This window comes from Tachyglossus aculeatus, unplaced genomic scaffold, assembly GCF_015852505.1.
Source record: "Tachyglossus aculeatus isolate mTacAcu1 unplaced genomic scaffold, mTacAcu1.pri SUPER_34, whole genome shotgun sequence".
In the NCBI taxonomy this organism is placed as follows: domain Eukaryota; kingdom Metazoa; phylum Chordata; class Mammalia; order Monotremata; family Tachyglossidae; genus Tachyglossus; species Tachyglossus aculeatus.
Window position 1 is genome coordinate 3,558,339 of NW_024044839.1, and position 21,114 is coordinate 3,579,452.

The window sequence follows — 21,114 nt, forward strand, 5'->3', positions numbered from 1 at the left end:
CCCAAGCGCTTAGTACAGTGCTCTGCACACAGTAAGCGCTCAATAAATACGATTGATGATGATGATGATGCCTATGGGCCGTCCCCCTGAGGGTCAACTACCTGCCTCCATCCCGGGCGCCCCCTCCGCCCGCCCCCAACGGTCTCGCCCGCGGTGCCCACCCTCCGCCGTGCTGGCCCTGCTCATTCTGGGCTACGAGGGCGGGTCGCCCGCCAATCAATCAATCAATCAATCGTATTTATTGAGCGCTTACTATGTGCAGAGCACTGTACTAAATTGGTCGCCCGCCAGCAGAGGCACGGACCACCCCGGGGTGGGGGCGGGAAGTTGGGGCTCCTATCCGACAGCCCATCCTTCTCCCCCTCTTCAAAGCCTCAATGAAGGCCCGTCTCCTCCCAGAGGCCTTCCCTGACTGCCCCCCGCCTTTCCTCTTCTCCCGCTCCCTTCTGCGTCGCCCTGACTTGCCCCTTTTAGTCATCCCTTTACATGGAGAAGCAGCGTGGCTCAGCGGAAAGAGCCCGGGCTTTGGAGTCAGAGGTCACGGGTTCAAATTCCGGCTCTGCCAATTGTCAGCTGGGTGACTTTGGGCAAGTCACTTCATTCATTCAATCGTATTTATTGAGCACTTACTGTGTGCAGAGCACTGGACTAAGCGCTTGGGAAGTACAAGTTGGCAACATCTAGAGACGGTCCCTACCCAAGTGTGCTCACAGTCTAGAAGACTTCACTTCTCTGGGCCTCAGTTCCCTCATCTGTAAAATGGGGATGAAGACTGTGAGCCCCACTTGGGACAACCTGGTCACCTCCCAGCACTTAGAACAGTGCTCTGCACATAGTAAGCGCTTAACAGATGCCACCATTATTATTATTACCCCCCCTCCCAACCCCACACCGCCTACATCCCTATCTGTCATTTATTTCTTTCTATTCATATCCATCTCCCTCTCTGGACTGCCAGCTTGTTATGGGCAGGGAATGTGTCTGTGTATTGTTCTATCGGATTCTCCCAAGCGCTCAGTACAGTGCTCTGCAAACAGGAAGCGCTCAATAAATCCAACCGAATGAATGACTCTCAGGACTCGGTCCCGGCGGAGGCAGGGCCAGTGCTGAGCAGTCATGGGCCTTTCATGGGACAGGGACCGCGTCCAGCTGATTAGCTTGGATCGACCGCAGCGCTCAGTACGGTGCCTGGCACATAGTGAGCGCTTAAACACCAAAAAGAAACCCCCCGCTTATCCATCTCTTCAGCTGTAAAAGGCAACTGAGATGGTGAGCCCCACGGGGGACGGGGACTGTGTCCAATCTGATTAGCTTGTACCTACCCCAGTGCTTAGAACAGGGCTTGGCACATAGTAAGTGCTTAACAAATACCATAATAACAATAATATATTACATATTATGTAACAACCACAATAATACTGTGTGATTGGTTATTATTACTATTGAGGGCAGGGGATCACATCGACCAACTCTGCTGGAGCTGTGAGCCCACCGTTGGGTAGGGACTGTCTCTATATGTTGCCAATTTGTACTTCCCAAGCGCTTAGTACAGTGCTCTGCACATAGTAAGCGCTCAATAAATACGATTGATGATGATGCTGGACTCTCCCAAGCGTTTAGTCCAGTGTTTTGCACACGGTAGACTGTCAGCTCTCTGCGGGCAGGGAATCGCCTCTACCAACTCTCCTGGACTCTCCCGAGTGCTCGGGCCAGCGCTCTGCCCACGACGAGCGCTCGACAAACACGATCGAGCGGGCGGTCCGCCGGGGATCCAGTGGGGAGGAAAAGGGAGAAGGGGAAGGGGTCCCAGCAGCGGGCCGAGGGGGTGCGATCAGCGACGAGAAGCGGCCTTACCCTCCAACTTGCCACCGGTGTCTTCTTGGCTCTGCCCGTCCTGGGGCCGCTGAGGCTGCCGACCTGTGGGCATGCAGGGCAGACCGTTTACCGGCGTGGTTTGGATCGCGGAGCGGCGAGGAGGAGACAAAAGAAAACACACACAGACGACAAAAAAAGAAAAAGATTTAAAAGGAAGAAGCACCCGAGAAACAAAAGGAGACGGCAGATGTGCCCTAAAATTACTCTCCGCGCCCCCCTCCCGCTCTCCCCAGCCCGGTTTACGTCCGACCCGACGATTACCGGGGAAGTCGTAATCAAAGAAAACAAATACGAAGATATTTAACAATCGCCTAGGCCCACGGCGGCGCGCCAACGTTTAATGCCTCGGCCCATTAAAATGCAAGACGGGTCCTGTCGGGGGGTTGGGCGGGCACTTAGCAACGTGTTACCTGTCAGGGGTGCCCATCCTCCCCTCCCCGCCGGTCCCCGGGGGGCCGCCTGACGTTTAGTAGCCGGGCGCGCGACTTTTTGACAGCCATCTGACAGGTGGGCAGGGGGACGGCTCCATTCGTACGCTAATCGCGTGGCAGGCGAGGGGCCCGTTCTCACCGTCCCCCCCGGCCGGAACGGGGGGCTCCTCGCCGGCCCCGGGGGTCCCGGGGGGCCGCCCCATCTCCTCCGGAGGGCCGGGAGCCCGGGCGGCCGCCTGCTCCGCTCCTCCGGCCGCGTCGGCCTGCTGCCGCTCGTCGGGGTGGCCGGCCGGGGGTCCCGGGGGGACCTCGGGGGTCCCCGGCGGGGCTCGGTCCGCCCTCCCGTCCTCCCGGGCGCCGGGCTGTCTCTCGGGCTGGCGCTGCTTTCTGTCGGAGGGCGCGGGGGCTCCCCCGGCTCCGTCCCCCCGGGCCGGGGCGGGGGGCTCGGCTCCCTCGCGAGGGGGGCCCATCTTCGCCGGCTCTTCGCCGTCCTGGCCCTCGTCCACGGCGACCTCGTCCCGGGGCACGGGCGGCTCGTGGCGGTGGGCCTCCCCGACGGGCACGGCAATGCCTGGAGAGGGGCAGAGAAGGCAGCTGAGGGCGTCCGCTCCGGGGGGTGCGAAAGGGGCATCCGGCAAGTTGCTTTGGCCGAAGCAGGGGGGAACAGTCAGAGCCGAGGACCAATGCAAAGGGGGGGCGTGAACCCTAACTCTGTCTCAATCAATCAATCGTATTTATTGAGCGCTTACTGTGTGCACAGCACTGGACTAAGCGCTTGGGAAGTCCAAGTTGGCAACATATAGAGACAGCCCTTACCCAACAGTGGGCTCACGGCCTAAAAGTCTCGCCGCCGTCCCCAGAACGCCCTCCCTCCTCAAATTCATTCATTCATTCATTCAATCGTATTTATTGAGCGCTTACTGTGTGCAGGGCACTGTACTAAGCGCTTGGGAAGTACAAGTTGGCAACGTAAACACAAATCCCACACACGACTCTTCCCCGTCTTCAAAGCCGTATCAAAGGCCCATCTCCTCCCAGAGGCCTTCCCAGACTAAGCCCCGACTTTTCCTCATCTCCCACTCAATCATTCATTCATTCAATCGTATGTAGTGAGCGCTTACTGTGTGCAGGGCACTGTACTAAGCGCTTGGGAAGTACAAGTTGGCAACATAAACACAAATCCCACACACAACGACTCTTCCCCGTCTTCAAAGCCATATCGAAGGCCCATCTCCTCCCAGAGGCCTTCCCAGACTAAGCCCTGACTTTTCCTCATCTCCCACTCAGTCATTCATTCATTCAATCGTATTTAGTGAGCGCTTACTGTGTGCAGGGCACTGTACTAAGCGCTTGGGAAGTACAAGTTGGCAACATACAGAGACGGTCCCTACCCAACAGTGGGCTCACACTCCCTTCTGCACGGCCCTGACTCGCTCCCTTTATTCACCAGCCCCACACCGCTTATGATGATGATGATGATGGCATTTATTAAGCGCTTACTATGTGCAAAGCACTGTTCTAAGCGCTGGGGAGTTTACAAGGTGATCAGGTTGTCCCACGGGGGGGGGCTCACAGTTTTAATCCCCATTTTACAGATGAGTGAACTGAGGCCCAGAGAAGTGAAGTGACTTGCCCAAAGTCACACAGCTGACAAGTGGCGGAGCCGGGATTTGAACCCATGACCTCTGACTCCAAAGCCCGGGCTCTTTCCACTGAGCCACGCTGCTTATGTCCACATCCCTCATTTATTTCTTTCTATTAATGCCCACCTCCCCGCTCTAGACGGTTTAAGCTCATCGTGGGCAGGGCACGTCACTGTTATCGCTGTGCCACGCTCTCCAGAGAGCTTAGTACAGTGCTCTCCACAGGGTTAAGCACTCAATAAATCATCAATCGTATTTATTGAGCACTTACTATATGCAGATATTACAAATGAACGAATGAATGAGGGAATTCCGGGCACCGTCGGACTCCTTCCCCGTCCCTCTCCACGCTACCTTGGTCGGGACGGTCCAGTTGCAATTCCTCCCGCTCCCGCTCCGGCTCCGGCTCCGGGAGCTTCTCCGGGGCCCGCTGCCGCTGGGGCAAGTCCGCGGGCACCTCGATCTGCGGCGGGGCCACCTCGTCCTGCCCGCCGGCCGGCTTCGGCTTCTCGCGGCCGTCGCCGGCCGCCTGGACACCCGGGTTCTGGACTGAGAGGGCGGCAAGGTCAGCGGGGTTCCATCTCCCCGGCCGGGACGGAAGAGAAGACTGCCCTAATTCCCGGTTTTTTCGGGAACAAAAACGGGCCAAGCTTTCGGACCCGGGCCGGGATGAGCGGTGCTTTGGGAGATAATAATAATAACGATGGCGTTTTTAGACTGTGAGCCCACTGTTGGGTAGGGACTGTCTCTATATGTTGCCAATTTGTACTTCCCAAGCGCTTAGTACAGTGCTCTGCACATAGTAAGCGCTCAATAAATACGATTGATGATGATGATGATGATTAAGCGCTTACTATGTGCAAAGCACTGTTCTAAGCACTGGGGAGGTTACAAGGCGATCAGGTTGTCCCACGGGGGGCTCCCAGTCTTCATCCCCATTTTACAGATGAGGGAACTGAGGCCCAGAGAAGTGAGGTGACTTGCCCAAAGTCACACAGCTGACAACTGGCGGAGTCGGGATTTGAACCCGTGACCTCTGACTCCAAAGCCCGGGCTCTTCCCACTGAGCCACGCTGCTTCTCATGGAGATGTGCCCTCCATCGGCCACCAGGTGGCACCATTGATCCACTATCAATCCTATTTATTGAGCGCTTATGGGGTGCAGTGCATCATCATCATCATCATCATCAATCGTATTTATTGAGCGCTTACTATGTGCAGAGCACTGTACTAAGTGCTTGGGAAGTACAAATTGGCAACATCTAGAGACAGTCCCTACCCAACAGTGGGCTCACAGTCTAAAAGGGGGAGACAGAGAACAAAACCAAACATACTAACAAAATAAAATAGAATAGATATGTACAAGTAAAATAAATAAATAAATAGAGTAATAAATATGTACAAACATATATACATATATACAGGTACTATACTAAGCGCTTGGGAGAGGTCTCGGGGCACGGAATCTCGAACCCCAGGGCCGCTACTGACCCCCCGGGTGACACTGGGGAAGTCACTTCCCTTGGCTGGGCCTCGGTTTTCTCATCCGGTAAATGGGGATCTGTAGCCGTTATTACATCCACAATATGTTGGTTACATTCATAATAATAACAATAATAATTTCGCTATTTGTTAAACGCTTGCTCTATGTCAAGCACTGTTCTAAGTGCCGGGAGAGATACAAGGTAATCACGTTGGACACACATGAAATGGGGCTCTCACTCGCCATCCCCATTTTACAGATGAGTAACTGAGGCACTGAGAAGTGAAGTGACTTGCCCAAGGTCACACGGCAGACAAGTGGCAGGGCTGGAATTAGAACCCAAGACCTCTGACTCCCAAGCCCAGGTTCTTGCGTACGCAGTCTACGTACGTATATACGTCTGCACCCTCTTTCGACTGAGAGCTCATTGTGCAGCGTGGCTCAGTGGAAAGAGCCCGGGCTTTGGAGTCAGAGATCATGGGTTCAAATCCCGGCTATGCCAGTTGTCAGCTGGGTGACTTTGGGAAAGTCACTTCACTTCTCTGTGCCTCAGTTACCTCATCTGTAAAATGGGGATTAAAAACTGTGAGTCCCCTCCGGGACAACCTGATCACCTTGTAACCTCCCCAATGCTTAGAACAGTGTTTTACATATAGTAAGCGCTTAATAAATGCCATCATCATTATTATTATTGTGGGCAGAGAATGTGTCCATTCTCTGTTGTATATTATAACAATTATTGTTACATTGTACTCTCCCAAGTGCTTAGTACAGTGCACACAGTAAGCACGAAATAAATACAACTGAGCCCGCTGTCGGGTAGGGACCGTCTCTATATGTGGCCAACTTGTACTTCCCAAGCGCTTAGTCCAGTGCTCTGCTCACAGTAAGCGCTCAATAAATATGATTGAATGAATGAGTGATTGAATGAATTGATTTATAGAGAAGCAGCGTGGCCTAGTGGATAAAGCCGGGGCCTGGGAATCCAAAGGACCTGGGTTCTAATGCCTGCTTCACCCCTTGTCTGCTGAGTGACCCTGGACAAGTCATTTCACTTCTATGTTCCTCAGTCCCCTCATTGGTAAAATGGGGATTATGAGGGTGAGCCCCATGCGGGGTCGAAGAGTGAGCCCCGCGTGGGACAGGGACTTCATCCAATCTAACTCGTATCTACCCAAGTGCTTACAACAGTGCTTGGCACATAGTAAGCATTTAAAAAGCACCATAACAATAATCATAATCAGCATATGTTGCCAGCTTGTACTTCTCAAGCGCTTAGTACAGTGCTCTGCACACAGTAAGCGCTCAATAAATACGATTGATTGATTGATTGACTGATCATTATTATTATTAAAACCTGGCGTCGGAACTTCCAACTTGGGAATCCGGAAAAGTGTTTTTCTACCCCTCGCCCAGCTTCCGATCAGGCTACTGGCGTGGGTTTCCAATGGCTACAAAATCACAATCATCTCGCGGTCAATTTTAGTAGCATCGTCAATCAATCCGCGGTATTTATTGAGCGCTTACTGTGTGCACAGCACCGTACTAAGCACTCAGGAGAGGACCATACAACAATAAGCACTTTCCCTGCCCACAATGAGTTTACGGTCTAGGGAGGAGATGGACATCAATACAGACATCACGTCCCTCACATCCAATCCGTCACCAAAACCCTCCCTCCTTCCCCTCCCCACAGCACCTGTATACATGTTTGTACAGATTTATTACTCTATTTATTTTACTCGTACATATTTACTATTCTACTTATTTTATTCTGTGAATATGTTTTGTTTTGTTGTCTGTCTCCCCCTTCTAGACGGTGAGCCCATTGCTGGGTAGGGACCGTCTTTATATGTTGCCAACTTGGACTTCCCAAGTGCTTAGTACAGTGCTCTGCACACAGTAAGCGCTCAGTAAATACAACTGAATGAAGGAATGAGTGAAAATTTAAAAATGATGTATCTGGACGTAAGGGTGTGGGGCTGAGGGAGTGGGGGAGAAAGGGAGCAAATCCAAGGACAAGGGAGACACGGAAGGGGGCCCGCTGTGTGCAGAGCTCATGGCTGGGAGCCCAAACCGATGTCGACAGACATGGTTTCTTGGGAAAGGAGGAGGAAATTTAGTAATCTTTTAAAAAATGGCATTTCTTAAGCGCTTACTACGTGCCAGGCTCTAAGTACTGGGGTAGATCCAAGCTAAATCGGGATGGACGCGGTCCCCGTTCCATGTGGGGCTCAGGGTCTTCATCCCCATTTGACAAATGAGGGAACTGAAGCCTGGAGAAGTGAAGCGATTGACCCAAGGACGCTCAGCACACACGAGGCAGAGCGGGATTAGAACCCAGGTGCTCTGACTCTCAGCCCCGGGCTCTAGGCCGCTCCTGGGCCACGCTGCTTTGACGACGGATGAAACGGCCCATATTTCAACCCAAGCTGTAAAGTGGGACGGAGACCAGGTGGACACCGGGAGAGGGGAGCGATCCGGGCTGGACTTCCATTTCCTCCCTTTATTCCCCCGGCCCTCAATCCCACAGCACTCATGTCCAAATCCGTCACGTCCTTTATTTCTAGTCACGTCTGGCACGCCCTCCCTCTCAAAGCTGGTAGCCACCGACTTCGAAGCCTTATTAATAATAATAATAATAATGTTGGTATTTGTTAAGCGCTTACTATGTGCAAAGCACTGTTCTAAGCGCTGGGGGGAACACAAGGAGATGAGGTTGTCCCCCGTGGGGCCCACAGTCTTAATCCCCATTTTACAGATGAGGGAACTGAGGCACAGAGAAGTGAAGTGACTTGCCCAAGGTCACACAGCAGACATGTGGGGGAGGTGGGATTCGAACCCGTGACCTCTGCCTCCCAAGCCCGCACTCTTTCCACAGAGCCACGCTGCTTCTCTGAAGGCCCAAATCCTCCAAGAGGCTTTCCCCGACTGCACCCTCCTTTCTTCTTCCCCCGCTCCCTTCTGCGTCACCCTGACTTGCTCCCGTTATTCACCTCCCCCTTCCATCTGGCTCAATGGAAAGAGGCCGGGCTTTGGAGTCGGAGGCCGTGGGTTCAAATCCCGGCTCCGCCACTTGTCAGCTCTGTGACTTTGGGCAAGTCACTTCACTTCTCTGGGCCTCACTTCCCTCACCTGCAAAATGCGGATGAAGACTGTGAGCCCCTCGTGGGACAACCTGATCACCTTGTATCTACCCCAGCACTTAGAAAAAAAAAACTGATGGCATTTATTAAGCGCTTACTATGTGCAAAGCACTGTTCTAAGCGCTGGGGTAGATACAAAGTAATCAAGTTGTCCCACCTGGGGCTCACATACTTAGTCCCCATTTTACAGATGAGGTAACTGAGGCACAGAGAAGTGAAGTGACTTGCCCAGAGTCACACAGGTGACAAGTGGTGGAGCCGGGATTTGAACCCATGACCTCTGACTCCAAAGCCCGGGCTTTTTTCACCGAGCCACGCTGCTTCTCTTAGAACAGTGCTTTGCACATAGTAAGCACTTAAATACCAACATTATTATTATTTATTTATTTATTTCTGTTCACATCTGTCTCCCCGCCTCTAGACTGTCAGGTCGTTGCGGGCAGGGAATGCGTCTATTGACTGCTATATTGTCCTCTCCCGAGGGTTTAGGACAGGACTCCGTGCGCTGTGGGCGCTCAATAAATTCGACTGACTGAACGAGCGACTGATTGATGGATTGACCGAGAGCAGGCCGGGACCCTGAATCCCAGGCCAGTGCCCTTTCCCCTAGGCCGCTGCTCCGGACGGCATTCCCTGGCGGATGCGGTGCCGGCCGGGGCGGGACCAGGCCCTCCGGGAGCTGGCGGGCGGGAAGACGGGGCCCCTCGGTGTCTGGCGTCGGGGCCTAGGGAGCCGCCCCGGTCCCGGCTGGACGGGAATCCTGAATTGCATCAGGGAGATGAATCCGGGGTCAGTCATCCCGACACGGCAGCAGTCATGAGGAGTGGAGATATATGTATACATATATATATATATATATATATATATATATATATATATATATATATGTTTGTACATATTTGTTACTCTATTTATTTATTTTATTTGTACATATCTTTTCTATTTATTTTATTTTGTTAGTATGTTTGGTTTTGTTCTCTGTCTCCCCCTTTTAGACTGTGAGCCCACTGTTGGGTAGGGACTGTCTCTATATGTTGCCAATTTGTACTTCCCAAGCGCTTAGTACAGTGCTCTGCACATAGTAAGCGCTCAATAAATACGATTGATGATGATGATGATGGAGATGGTGGGGACGGGGGGAGGGAGAGAGGGAGGAAGGGGGGCAAGGAGGACTATGGGAGACGGAAAGAAGGAGGCTGAGGAGGATAAGCGCTTAGTACAGTGCTCTGCGCACAGTAAGCCCTCAATAAATACGATTGAAGGAATGACGAGGAGGAGGAGAAAGAGAACAAGGAGAAGGATGAGGAGGACAAGCAGGAGGAGGATAAGGAGGGCAAGGAGGAGGAGGACAAGGAAAATGAGAAGGAGGAGGAGGAGAAGACCTGTGACCCAGAAGGGGAACTGGTAAAAGCCGTCTCTTGAGGCCCGGGGGCGAGCAGCAGGGCGCCACATTCCCCGGCTTGAACTTTTCCTTCGGCCGAGCCGCCGACGGTGGGTAGGGGAAGCAGCATGGCTCCGTGGAAAAGAGCCCGGGCTTTGGAGTCAGAGGTCATGGGTTCGAATCCCGGCTCCGCCAATTGTCAGCTGGGTGACTTTGGGCACGTCACTTCACTTCTCTATGCCTCAGTTCCCTCATCTGTCAAATGGGGATGAAGACTGTGAGGCCCCCGGGGGACAACCTGATCACCTTTGTAACCTCCCCAGTGCTTGGAACAGTGCTTTGCATGTAGTAAGCGCTTAATAAATGCCATTATTATTATTATTAGGGGGCAGAGGGGGGAGCCCAGAGATTTCCAGCTTCTGCCCCTTCCTCACCGCTTCAACTTCGCCGCCCTCAGCGCCGGATGGGCCGCCGTCCCAAGACCCGTGGCCCCGTGGCCCGGTGGCCCCCGAGCCCTCCCCGCCCCCCAACTCCCGGGCCCCTCTCCCGAGCCCGGCTCTTTTTCCAGCCCTGTCGGGAGCAGAGGGGACTGACTGCACAAAAAGCCTCTGTGAATTGGGGCTTTGTTATCCAACCCTGCTCAGTGGAGGACCGGGGCCGGCGGAGGGGGAGGAAGGAGAGAGTGAGAAAGAGGGAAAGGAAAAGAGAGGAAATAACGGGAAACTAAGGAGCCGAGAAATAGTACAAAATCTTAATACCACCCGTAAGGCCCTACGGGGCGCCTTCTGACGCTGAGATCAATTGCCTGATTGGCTTTTCTTTTTTTTAAACGGATAATTGCCTCCCTGAGCTTCCCCGGGAGACCCGTCTGCGGCCGCACCGTACGGGACGGAGCGCAGCGTTTCTGAGAGGGCTTCGCACCCTCCCGTGGCGGGCCGCTGACGGGAGAGCCTTCGATAGTCCTGGCCGGGGGTCTCACGTTGGAGACGCCATCCGAGCCAACTGGCCTTCGCATAAGACGGCGGTGTCCAAATAGTCGTCATCCCGGGGCCCATGGGGTAGGTTTTTTATCATTGATGATAATAATAATAATAGCGGTATTTGTTAAGCACTTACTAGGTGCCAAGTACTGTTCTAAGAACTGGGGTGGATACAAAGTAATCAGGTTGGACACAGTCCCTTGTCCCACAAGGGGTTCACAAAGCCTTAAATCCCCATTTTCCCCCCCTAATCCCCATTTGGAGAAGCAGCATGGCTCAGTGGAAAGAGCATGGGCTTTGGAGTCAGAGGTCATGGGTTCGAATTCCGGCTCCGAAACTTAGCTGTGGGGCCTTGGGCAAGCCACTTAACTTCTCTGTGCCTCAGTGACCTCATCTGTAAAATGGGATTAAGACTGCGAGCCCCACGTGGGACAACCTGATCACCTTGTATCCCCCAGCGCTTAGAACAGTGCTTTGCATCATCATCAATCGTATTTATTGAGCGCTTATTGTGTGCAGAGCACTGTATTAAGCGCTTGGGAAGTACAAGTTGGCAACATATAGAGACGGTCCCTACCCAACAGTGGGCTCACGGTCTAAAGGGGGGAGACAGAGAATAAAACCAAACATACTAACAAAATAAAATAAATAGAATAGATATGTACAAGTAAAATAAATAAATAGAGTAATAAATATGTACAAACATATATCCATATATACAGATGCCGTGGGGAAGGGAAGGAGGTAAGATGGGGGGATGGAGAGGGGGACGAGGGGGAGAGGAAGGAAGGGGCTCAGTCTGGGTGAGCTCTCAGTAGGGCCTCAGTTCCCTCATCTGTAAAATGGGGATTAAGACTGTGAGCCCCGCTGTGGGACAACCTGATCACCTTGTAACCTCCCCAGGGCTTAGACCAGTGCTTTGCACATAGTAAACGCTTAATAAATGCCATCATCATTATTATTATTATTATTTATTGAGCACTTACTGTGTGCAGCGCACTGAACTAAGCACTTGGGAGAGGACAATACAACAGACTTAGTAGACACGTTCCCTGCCCACAGTGAGTTGATGGTGGGGGAATGTTCTCACCAACAGGAAGGTTTACGGTTACACTGGACTCTCCCAAGCGCTTAGTGCAGTACTCTGAACCCAGTAAGCGCTCAATCAATCAATCAATCGTATTTATTGAGCACTTACTATGTGCAGAGCACTGTACTAAGCGCTTGGGAAGTACAAATTGGCAACACATAGAGACAGTCCCTACCCAACAGTGGGCTCACAGTCTAAAAGGGGGAGACAGAGAATAAAACCAAACATACCAACAAAATAAAATAAATAGGATAGAAATGTACAAGTAAAATAAATAAATAAATAGAGTAATAAATATGTGCAACCATATATACATATATACAGGTGCTGTGGGGAAGGGAAGGAGGTAAGATGGGGGGATGGAGAGGGGGACGAGGGGGAGAGGAAGGAAGGGGCTCAGTCTGGGAAGGCCTCCTGGAGGAGGTGAGCTCTCAGCAGGGCCTTAAATAAATTTAAATAAATAAAGGGCTCAATAAATTTGACAATGAATGAATCAAGGTAGCCAGGGACTAAAAGCAGCAGAATCTCATCCGCAAAACCTTCTCCCCGGCCCATTTCCATCCCTCTTCTATGCTAGACAGCTCCCAGTTGCCAACGCCCGCCCCCACCCCAAATCATAATAATAATTGTGACATTTGTTAAACGCTTACTCTGTGCCAGGCACTGTACTAAGCACTGGGGTGGATACGAGCAAATAGGGTTGGACACAGTCTCTGTCCCACGTGGGCCTCGCGGTCTCAATCCCCCTTTTCCAGATGAGACACCAGAGGCCCAGAGAACTGAAGTGACTTGCCCAAGGTCGCCCAGCAGACAAGTGGCAGAGCCGGGATTAGAACCCATGACCTCCTGCTCCGCTAAGCCACGCTGCTGCCCAAAATCCCAGTCACAAATCGGACTGCTCTGGCAGGTGGAAAACCGATTCTTTATTTAGTTATTTTACTTGTACATATCTATTCTATTTATTTATTTTATTTTGTTAGTATGTTTGTTTTGTTCTCTGTCTCCCCCTTTTAGACTGAGCCCACTGTTGGGTAGGGACTGTCTCTATATGTTGCCAACTTGGACTTCCCAAGCGCTTAGTACAGTGCTCTGCACACAGTAAGCGCTCAATAAATACGATTGATGATGATATCTATTCTATTTATTTTATTTTGTTAGTATGTTTGCTTTGTTCTCTGTCTCCCCCTTTTAGACTGTGAGCCCACTGTTGGGTAGGGACTGTCTCTATATGTTGCCAACTTGGACTTCCCAAGCGCTTAGTCCAGTGCTCTGCACACAGTAAGCGCTCAATAAATACGATTGATGATGATGACGATGATGATATCTATTCTATTCTATTTATTTTATTTTGTTAGTATGTTTGTTTTGTTCTCTGTCTCCCCCTTTTAGACTGTGAGCCCACTGTTGGGTAGGGACTGTCTCTATATGTTGCCAACTTGGACTTCCCAAGTGCTTAGTACAGTGCTCCGCACACAGTAAGCGCTCAATAAATACGATTGATGATGATGATGATGATGATACCTATTCTATTCTATTTATTTTATTTTGTTAGTATGTTTGCTTTGTTCTCTGTCTCCCCCTTTTAGACTGTGAGCCCACTGTTGGGTAGGGACTGTCTCTATATGTTGCCAACTTGGACTTCCCAAGTGCTTAGTACAGTGCTCCGCACACAGTAAGCGCTCAATAAATACGATTGATGATGATGATGATATCTATTCTATTTATTTATTTTATTTTGTTAGTATGTTTGCTTTGTTCTCTGTCTCCCCCTTTTAGACTGTGAGCCCACTGTTGGGTAGGGACTGTCTCTATATGTTGCCAACTTGGACTTCCCAAGCGCTTAGTCCAGTGCTCTGCACACAGTAATCGCTCAATAAATACGATTGATGATGATGACCCACCGACCCCAACAGAAAACGGACTGCAGACGTGGACGAGACCTGGAGGAGGAGGGAGGGCCGGGCGGGCGAGGGCTACCGAGACGGGCACGGGGCCACCGCCGGGGCCAGAGCTCCACCGGCAGGCCCGGGCGACGCATCCCGGCCCGGGACACGAAGCGGAGGAAGAATTCCCGGCTTCGTTACGGGGAGCTAACGCGGACTCCCATCCAGACGCGCCCACATCCCTTTGAGCTCCGTGAATGGCCCATTTCTGGAACGCTGCCCGGGCGGCGCTGGCTGGTAGAGGCCCCGTTTTGGCTGCGTGTGCCCTTCCCTCCAGGTGGCCGGCTCGGTGCCAACTCGCGGCGGCGCCTCGGGCCCCTTGCCCCGGCCGCCCCGGGGGAGGAGAGGTTTGGGGGCTGTGAAGGGGACGGGGCTCGCCCTACCGGATATCTTGGCGGAGTTGGGCCGGACGTTCTCCTTGGCGTCTCCCAGGCGGGCGGCGGGCGCGGCCTGCTCCGCGCCGGGCGGGCGGTCCTCGCTCACGGCCAAGGTGCTGTAGGTGCTGATGACCAGGATGCCCAGCCCGATCCACAGGATGATCTGGAAGTGTTGGGGATGTGTCTGTTATACTGGACGCTCCCAAGCACTTAGTACAGTAAGTGCTCAGTAAATGCGATCGAATGAATGACACGAGAAAGCCCTCCCTGGAACCCAGAGCGGCCAAACGGCAGGGCGGGTGGGCTTCGGCTCGGCCCCCTCCCGCCTTCCAAGACTTATTGAAGGAAGGCCTGACTCCTCCAAGAGGCTTTCCCTGACTGCACCCTCCTTTCCTCTTCTCCCCCTCCCTCGCTCCCTTTCTTCATCCCCCCTCCCAGCCCCACTTATATCCCTACCAGCGCTTAGAACAGTGCTTTGCACATAGTAAGCACTTAATAAATGCCATCATTATTATTATCTGTCATTTATTTCTTTCTATTAACGCCTGCCTTCCCCTCTAATAATTATAATAACAATTAGGGTAACTTGTTAAGCGTTTGCTATGTGCCAGGCATTGTACCAAGCGCTGGGGTAGATACAAGCAAAGCGGGTTGGGACACAGTCCCTGCCCCACGTGGGGCTCACGGTCTCCATCCCCATTTTCCAGATGAGGTCACTGAGGCCCAGAGCAGTGAAGCAACTTGCCCAAGGTCACACAGCAGACAACTGGCAGAGCCGGGATTAGAACTCATGACCTTCTAACTCCCAGGCCCGGGCTCTAGCAGGGCCTGAGCTCACCGAAATGGAATGGCGGAGGGAGGTGTGGGTGAGGGGGCCCTCCGCCGCTCCCCTGCCTTCGTGAAGATGACGGGGGCGGTTTTCCGGACGCAACACGGGCATCCTCGCCACCTCCGGGCCCTTTGGGTGCCAGAGGAGAAGGCGAGGGTCCCGGGGTCTGCATCGGCTGTGGGGTTGGGGGTCGAACATCACTGACCTGGGAGGACAGGGCCTTCTTGTGGATTTTCTTATAAATGAGAGCCGGGCAGATGAAACAGATGAGGCTCCCCATGGTGGCTCCGGTGAGGCCCAAGACCGTTTCCACTGGACACGAGAAGAGGGGGCAGAGGGTGAGGGCAAAACAGAGAGAGACGGAGCGTCAGAGAGACAGGCAGGGAGAAGGAGACAGAAAAAGACAGAGTCAGAGGGAGAGGGAGAAGGAGTGAGGGGAGAGAGAGTCAGGGAGAGAGGGGAGAGAGACAGAGTCAGAGGGAGAGGGGGAAGGAGAGGGAAAAGAGACAGAGAGAGAATCAGAGAGAGGGAGAGGGAAAGGAGAGGGAAAAGGACAGAGAGAAGGAGAGGGAAGAGAGAGACAGACAGTCAGAGGGAGAGGGGAGCGAGACAGAGAATCAGAGAGAGGGAGAGGGAAAGGAGAGGGAAAAGGAGAGAGACAGAAAGTCAGAAGGGGAGGAAGAAGGAGTGGGGAGAGAGACAGAGTCAGAGGGAGAAGAAGGAGAGGGGAGAGAGACAGAGAGTCGGAGGGAGAGGGGAGAGAGAGACAGAGTCAGAGGGAGAGGGGAGAGAGACAGAGAATCAGAGAGAGGGAGAGGGAAAGGAGAGGGAAAAGAAGAGAGGAGAGGGGAGACAGAGAGAGACAGTCAGAGGGAGACGGGAGAGAGAGAGAGGGAAGGGAGAGGGAAAAGGAGAGAGAGGAGCGGGGAGAGAGACGGAGTCAGAGGGAGAGGGAGAAAGAGAGGGGGAGAGAGACAGAGTCAGAGGGAGAGGGAAAAGGAGAGGGAGAAGAGGAGGGGAGAGGGAGAGAGCATTTAAACATAAGGACCATGAGGGTAGGGCTCAGGTGTACCAACTCTATTGCCTCGGAATCTCCCAAGCGCTTAGTCCAGTGCTCTGCACACAGTAAGCGCTTCATAAATCCGACCGCATGAATGACTGAACAAACTCCCAGCTCTACCAACACGCTCTGCCACGGTCAGCGCTCAATAAATGCGAGCGAGTGAACGGGACAGCCGCGCTTCCCTGCCCGCCCCCGCGGCCTTACCGTTGGGGATCATGATCCCGCCGACCATGGTTCCGAACACGATGGCCAGGGTCAGGGCCTTAAACCTCAGCGGGGGCATGTAACCTCCGGCTGTGAAAGTGCTGTCCTTCTGCTGCACGACACACAAAAAAATCCACGGATCCCGGGGTCTGACGGCGGCTACTGCCACTCCCGGCCCCCACCCTGGGACAGCAATCAGTCCCCCCACTAATAATAAGAACAAGAATGATGGTACTTGTTAAGCGCTTACTATGTGCCAAGCACTGTTGTAAGCGCTGGGGTAGATACAGGGTCATCAGGTTGTCCCACGTGGGAGAGGGCAGCGCAGCGATACAGACACATTCCCTGCCCAAGACGAGCTTAACCCCCATTTTCCAGAAGAGGGAACTGAGGTGCGGAGAAGTGAAGTGACTCGCAGCAGGGCTGGGAGTCAGGCCGTGGGTTCGAATTCCGGCTCCGCCACTCGTCTGCTGCATGGCCTTGATGGCGAAGCCCCTTACCTGCCGCTCGGAGGAAGCGCCCCGAAAATAGCACCCAAGGATTGACGGCGAAGCCCCCTTTCCTGCCGCTCAGAAGAATCGCTCAGTAAATAGCCCCGAAGGCTTGATGGCGAAGCCCCTTACCTGCTGCTCGAAGAGGAGCGTGTTGAGGGCCTGGCGGCAAGGGAGGATCATCATGGGGAAGCCCACGGCCACGGACATCATGAAGCCCACGCGGATCATTTCCGTCACCAGGTTGGAGGGGAAGTTCATCAGCACGTTGCCGGCGATGGCGTCCGTGAAGCTGACGTAACCGAAGGATCCTACCTGTCCCGACGGGAAGACGGATGGGGTGGGGGGAGAACGTGGGGCTGAAACATACTGAACGCTTATCAAATGCCATAAAAAAAATTTAAAAAGGAGGGGGGTGTTAGGAGACTGGCAGGCCAGCCCATAGAGGGGAGAGGCACTTGTCTGTCTGTATCTATCATTTTATTTATTTCTATTAATTTCTGTTGCCCCCCTCTAGACTGGAAGTTCATTGCGGGTGGGATGTGTCTATTCCGTTGTCCTCTCCCGAGTGCTTAGTCCAGTGCTCTGCACACAAGAAGCGCTCAATAAATACAAATGAATGAAAACAATACAACTGACCGACTCCCTGGCTGGCAGACCGAGGAGGTGGGAAGAAGCCTGTGAGCCGTTGTGGGCAGGGAATGTCTGTTTATTGTTGTATTGTCCCCTCCCAAGCGTTTAGTACAGTGCTCCGCACTCAGTAAGCGCTCAATAAATACGACTGAACGAACGAAGGAAGGAAGGGCGTCTTACCGTGATGTAAAAGGTGGTGACTACGTTGAGCGAGGAGGCAAAGATGGAGCTCATGATCTTGACTGACGGCTCATCTAGGCTGTCGTAAGTGGGTAACACTTGGCTGCACAAACAAACGTCGGCGACGGGGACAGTTCAGAAAAAGGAAGTTCTAGATCCACCCCGTCCCCGAGGCCCAGGTGAGGAAGCTTTTTGGACACCCTTCCCCGCCTCGCTGACTTTCACTGCCGGGCTAGGATTTCCAGCCCACTCTCTTCACTCTTCTGGTGCTAAACTTCTCGCTGTCCCTCCATCTCGTCTAAGTCACCGCTGACCCCTCGCCCACATCCTGCCTCTGGCCTGAAACGCCCTCCCTCCTCATAATAATAATAATAATGGTATTTGCTAAGTGCTTACTATGTGCCAAGCGCCGTTCTAAGCACTAGGGTAGCTACAAGATCACCACGTCGTCCCACGTGGGGCTCACGGTCTTAATCCCCATTTTCCAGACGAGGAAACGGAGGCCCAGAGAAGCGAAGGGACTTGCCCAAAGTCACACGGCTGATAACTGGCGGTACTTACGACTGGCAGGCAAACGACATGCCGAAGATGGGGATGCAACGGAAGATGCCCCGCCAGCGAGCGTAGCTGACCCGCTGTAGCCACTGCCCGCCGAAAAGGCCGTGTTTCAGAGACGACACGATGATCTGCCGCCAGCCGGAAGGAAAACGGGAGACTGAGAACCATAATAATAATCGTGGTACTTCTATTATTTATGTGCCAGGCACTGTATTAAGCGCTGGGATGGTCCAAGCCAATCAGGTTAGACACAATCCCTGTCCCACGTCACGGTCTCCATCCCCATTTGCTAGATGAGGGAACTGACGCCCAGAAGGGAAGTGACTTGCCCAAGGTCACCCGGCAGACGAGCGGCAGAGCCGGAATTAGAACCCAGGACCTTCTCTAGCCATTGAGCCACACTACTTCTCCCTCCAACCTTATAGGGGAATGGACTTTCATTCATTCATTCATTCATTCAATCGTATTTATTGAGCGCTTACTGTGTGCAGAGCACCGTACTAAGCGCTTGGGAAGTCCAAGTTGGCAACATATAGAGACAGGCCCTACCCAACAGTGGGCTCACAGTCTAGAAGGGGGAGATGGACAACAAAACAAAACATATTAACAAAATAAAATCAACAGAATAGTAAATATGCACAAGTAAAACAGTAATAAATCTGTACAAACATATTCATTAATTCATTCATTCAACCGTATTTATTGAGCACCTACTGTGTGCAGAGCACTGTACTAAGCGCTTGGGAAGTCCAAGTTGGCAACATCTAGAGACGGTCCCTACCCAACAGCGGGCTCACAGTCTAGAAGGGGGAGATGGACAACAAAACAAAACATAAAATAAATAGAATAGTAAATACGTACAAGTAAAACAGAGTAATAAATCTGTACAAACATATTCATTCATTCATTCAATCATATTTATTGAGCGCTTACTGTGTGCAGAGCACTGTACTAAGCGCTTGGGAAGCCCAAGTTGGCAACATATAGAGATGGCCCCTACCCAACAGCGGGCTCACAGTCTAGAAGGGGGAGATGGACAACAAAACAAAACATATTAACAAAATAAAATAAATAGAATAGTAAATATGTACAAGTAAAACAGAGTAATAAATCTGTACAAACATATATCCAGGTGCTGTGGGGAGGGGAAGGAGATGGGGAGGAGGGGGAGAGGAAGGAGGGGGCTCAGTCTGGGAAGGCTCAGTAGGGCTTTGAAAGGTTTCAGAGTGGCTTCGTCCCTTAACTCTTCTTGGGAAGCTAGATATCAATCAATCAATCAATCAATCAATTGTATTTATTGAGCGCTTACTGTGTGCAGAGCACTGTACTAAGCGCTTGGGAAGTCCAAGTTGGCAACAAATAGAGACAGTCCCTACCCAACAGTGGGCTCACAGTCTAAAAGGGGGAGACAGAGAACAAAACCAAACATACTGACAAAATAAAATAAATAGAATAGATATGTACAAGTAAAATAAATAAATAAATAAATAGAGTAATAAATATGTACAAACATATATACATGTATACAGGAATATATAGTACAATACAGTACAGTATAGTACAGAACATAGATAGTGGGGGCTAGTGGGTAGAGCCTGCACATGGGCGTCAGAAGGACCTGGGTTCTAAATCCAGCTCTACCACATGTCTGCTGTGTGACCTCGGGCAAGCCACTTCACTTCTCTGGGCCTCAGTTCCCTCATCTACCAAACAGGGATTAAGAAAGTGAGCCCCGTGCAGGACGGGGACCATGTCCAACCCGATTTGCTTGTATCTGCCCCGCGCTTACTACAGTGCTCGACACAGAGTAAGCGCTTAACGAATACCGTCCCCCGCTCCCGCTCCAAAAAAGGAGGCCCACGAGAGGCTCAATCCTTCCCTTCTCCTGGCTTCGACACTCCTGGCCTTCTTGCGTCGAACTCGCTGGGCCAGTTCCCCACCGGACGGAACCGGTCTCCGGGTCCCGCGGCCCTCGATAATAATAATAATAATGATGGCATTTGTTAAGTGCTTACTATGTGCAAAGCACTGTTCTAAGCGCTGGGGGGGATGCAAGGTGATCAGGCTGTCCCACGTGGGGCTCACAGTCTTCATCCCCATTTTCCAGATGAGGTAACAGGCGCAGAGAAGTGAAGTGACTTGCCCAAGGTCACACAGCAGACACGTGGAGAAGCTGGGATTCGAACCCACGACCTCTGACTCCAAAGCCCGAGCTCTTTCCACTGAGCCACGCTGCTTCTCTCTCGATCCGGGGGTCCCAGCCGACTCACCACGAACATGAACACGGTGTAAAACATGAGGGCCATGGCGCTGAAGGACTGGATCGAAGCCATCATGTTCCTCTGGAGGCTTAACGGAAGCACGATGCACAGGGAGACGGCAAACAGCAGGAATATCCGGAAGACGCCCGTCACCTGGAAGGGGGAAGTGGGGTGACGTCGGGGCCACCGTCGATCCCCCCGTCGCCCCCCAATCGATCGATCAATCGGGTCAGGGGCACAATGGATAACGCGTCTTGGGACTACACGTCGGAAAATTCCTGGCTTTGACTCCTGGCTGGCTCCATTTCCTTTTCTCTCTCCCCTCTAGACTCGTCGTGGGCGGGGAATGTGTCTGTTATATTGTTATACTGGACTCTCCCAAGCGCTTAGTACACTCTAACTGTTCAATAAACACGACTGAGTGGCTAAAATGGGGATCCAAAGCCTGTTCTCCCTCTCCTCCACACTCTGAGTCGCTGAGGGACGTGGAATGCGTCCAATCTAACTTGTAACTAGTGCTTAGTACAGTGCTTGGCACCTAGTAAG

The 21,114-nt window shown here is 52.4% G+C and overlaps 1 protein-coding gene across 2 annotated transcripts in view; it reads right to left on the reverse strand.

Moving 5' to 3' along the window:
• SLC38A10 (solute carrier family 38 member 10) overlaps nt 1-21,114 on the reverse strand; it is a 45,576-nt gene that overhangs the window by 12,206 nt on the left and 12,256 nt on the right. For both annotated transcript variants that reach the window (XM_038742072.1, XM_038742071.1), the window contains exons 5-14: nt 20,578-20,721; nt 18,311-18,435; nt 17,750-17,852; nt 17,069-17,251; nt 16,446-16,557; nt 15,384-15,490; nt 14,356-14,512; nt 4,304-4,498; nt 2,446-2,877; nt 1,855-1,917 (exon numbers count right to left, since the gene is read on the reverse strand). In XM_038742072.1, the coding sequence (XP_038598000.1) occupies nt 1,855-1,917; nt 2,446-2,877; nt 4,304-4,498; nt 14,356-14,512; nt 15,384-15,490; nt 16,446-16,557; nt 17,069-17,251; nt 17,750-17,852; nt 18,311-18,435; nt 20,578-20,721 (1,621 nt within the window). The remainder of the gene's footprint in view (nt 1-1,854; nt 1,918-2,445; nt 2,878-4,303; nt 4,499-14,355; nt 14,513-15,383; nt 15,491-16,445; nt 16,558-17,068; nt 17,252-17,749; nt 17,853-18,310; nt 18,436-20,577; nt 20,722-21,114) is intronic.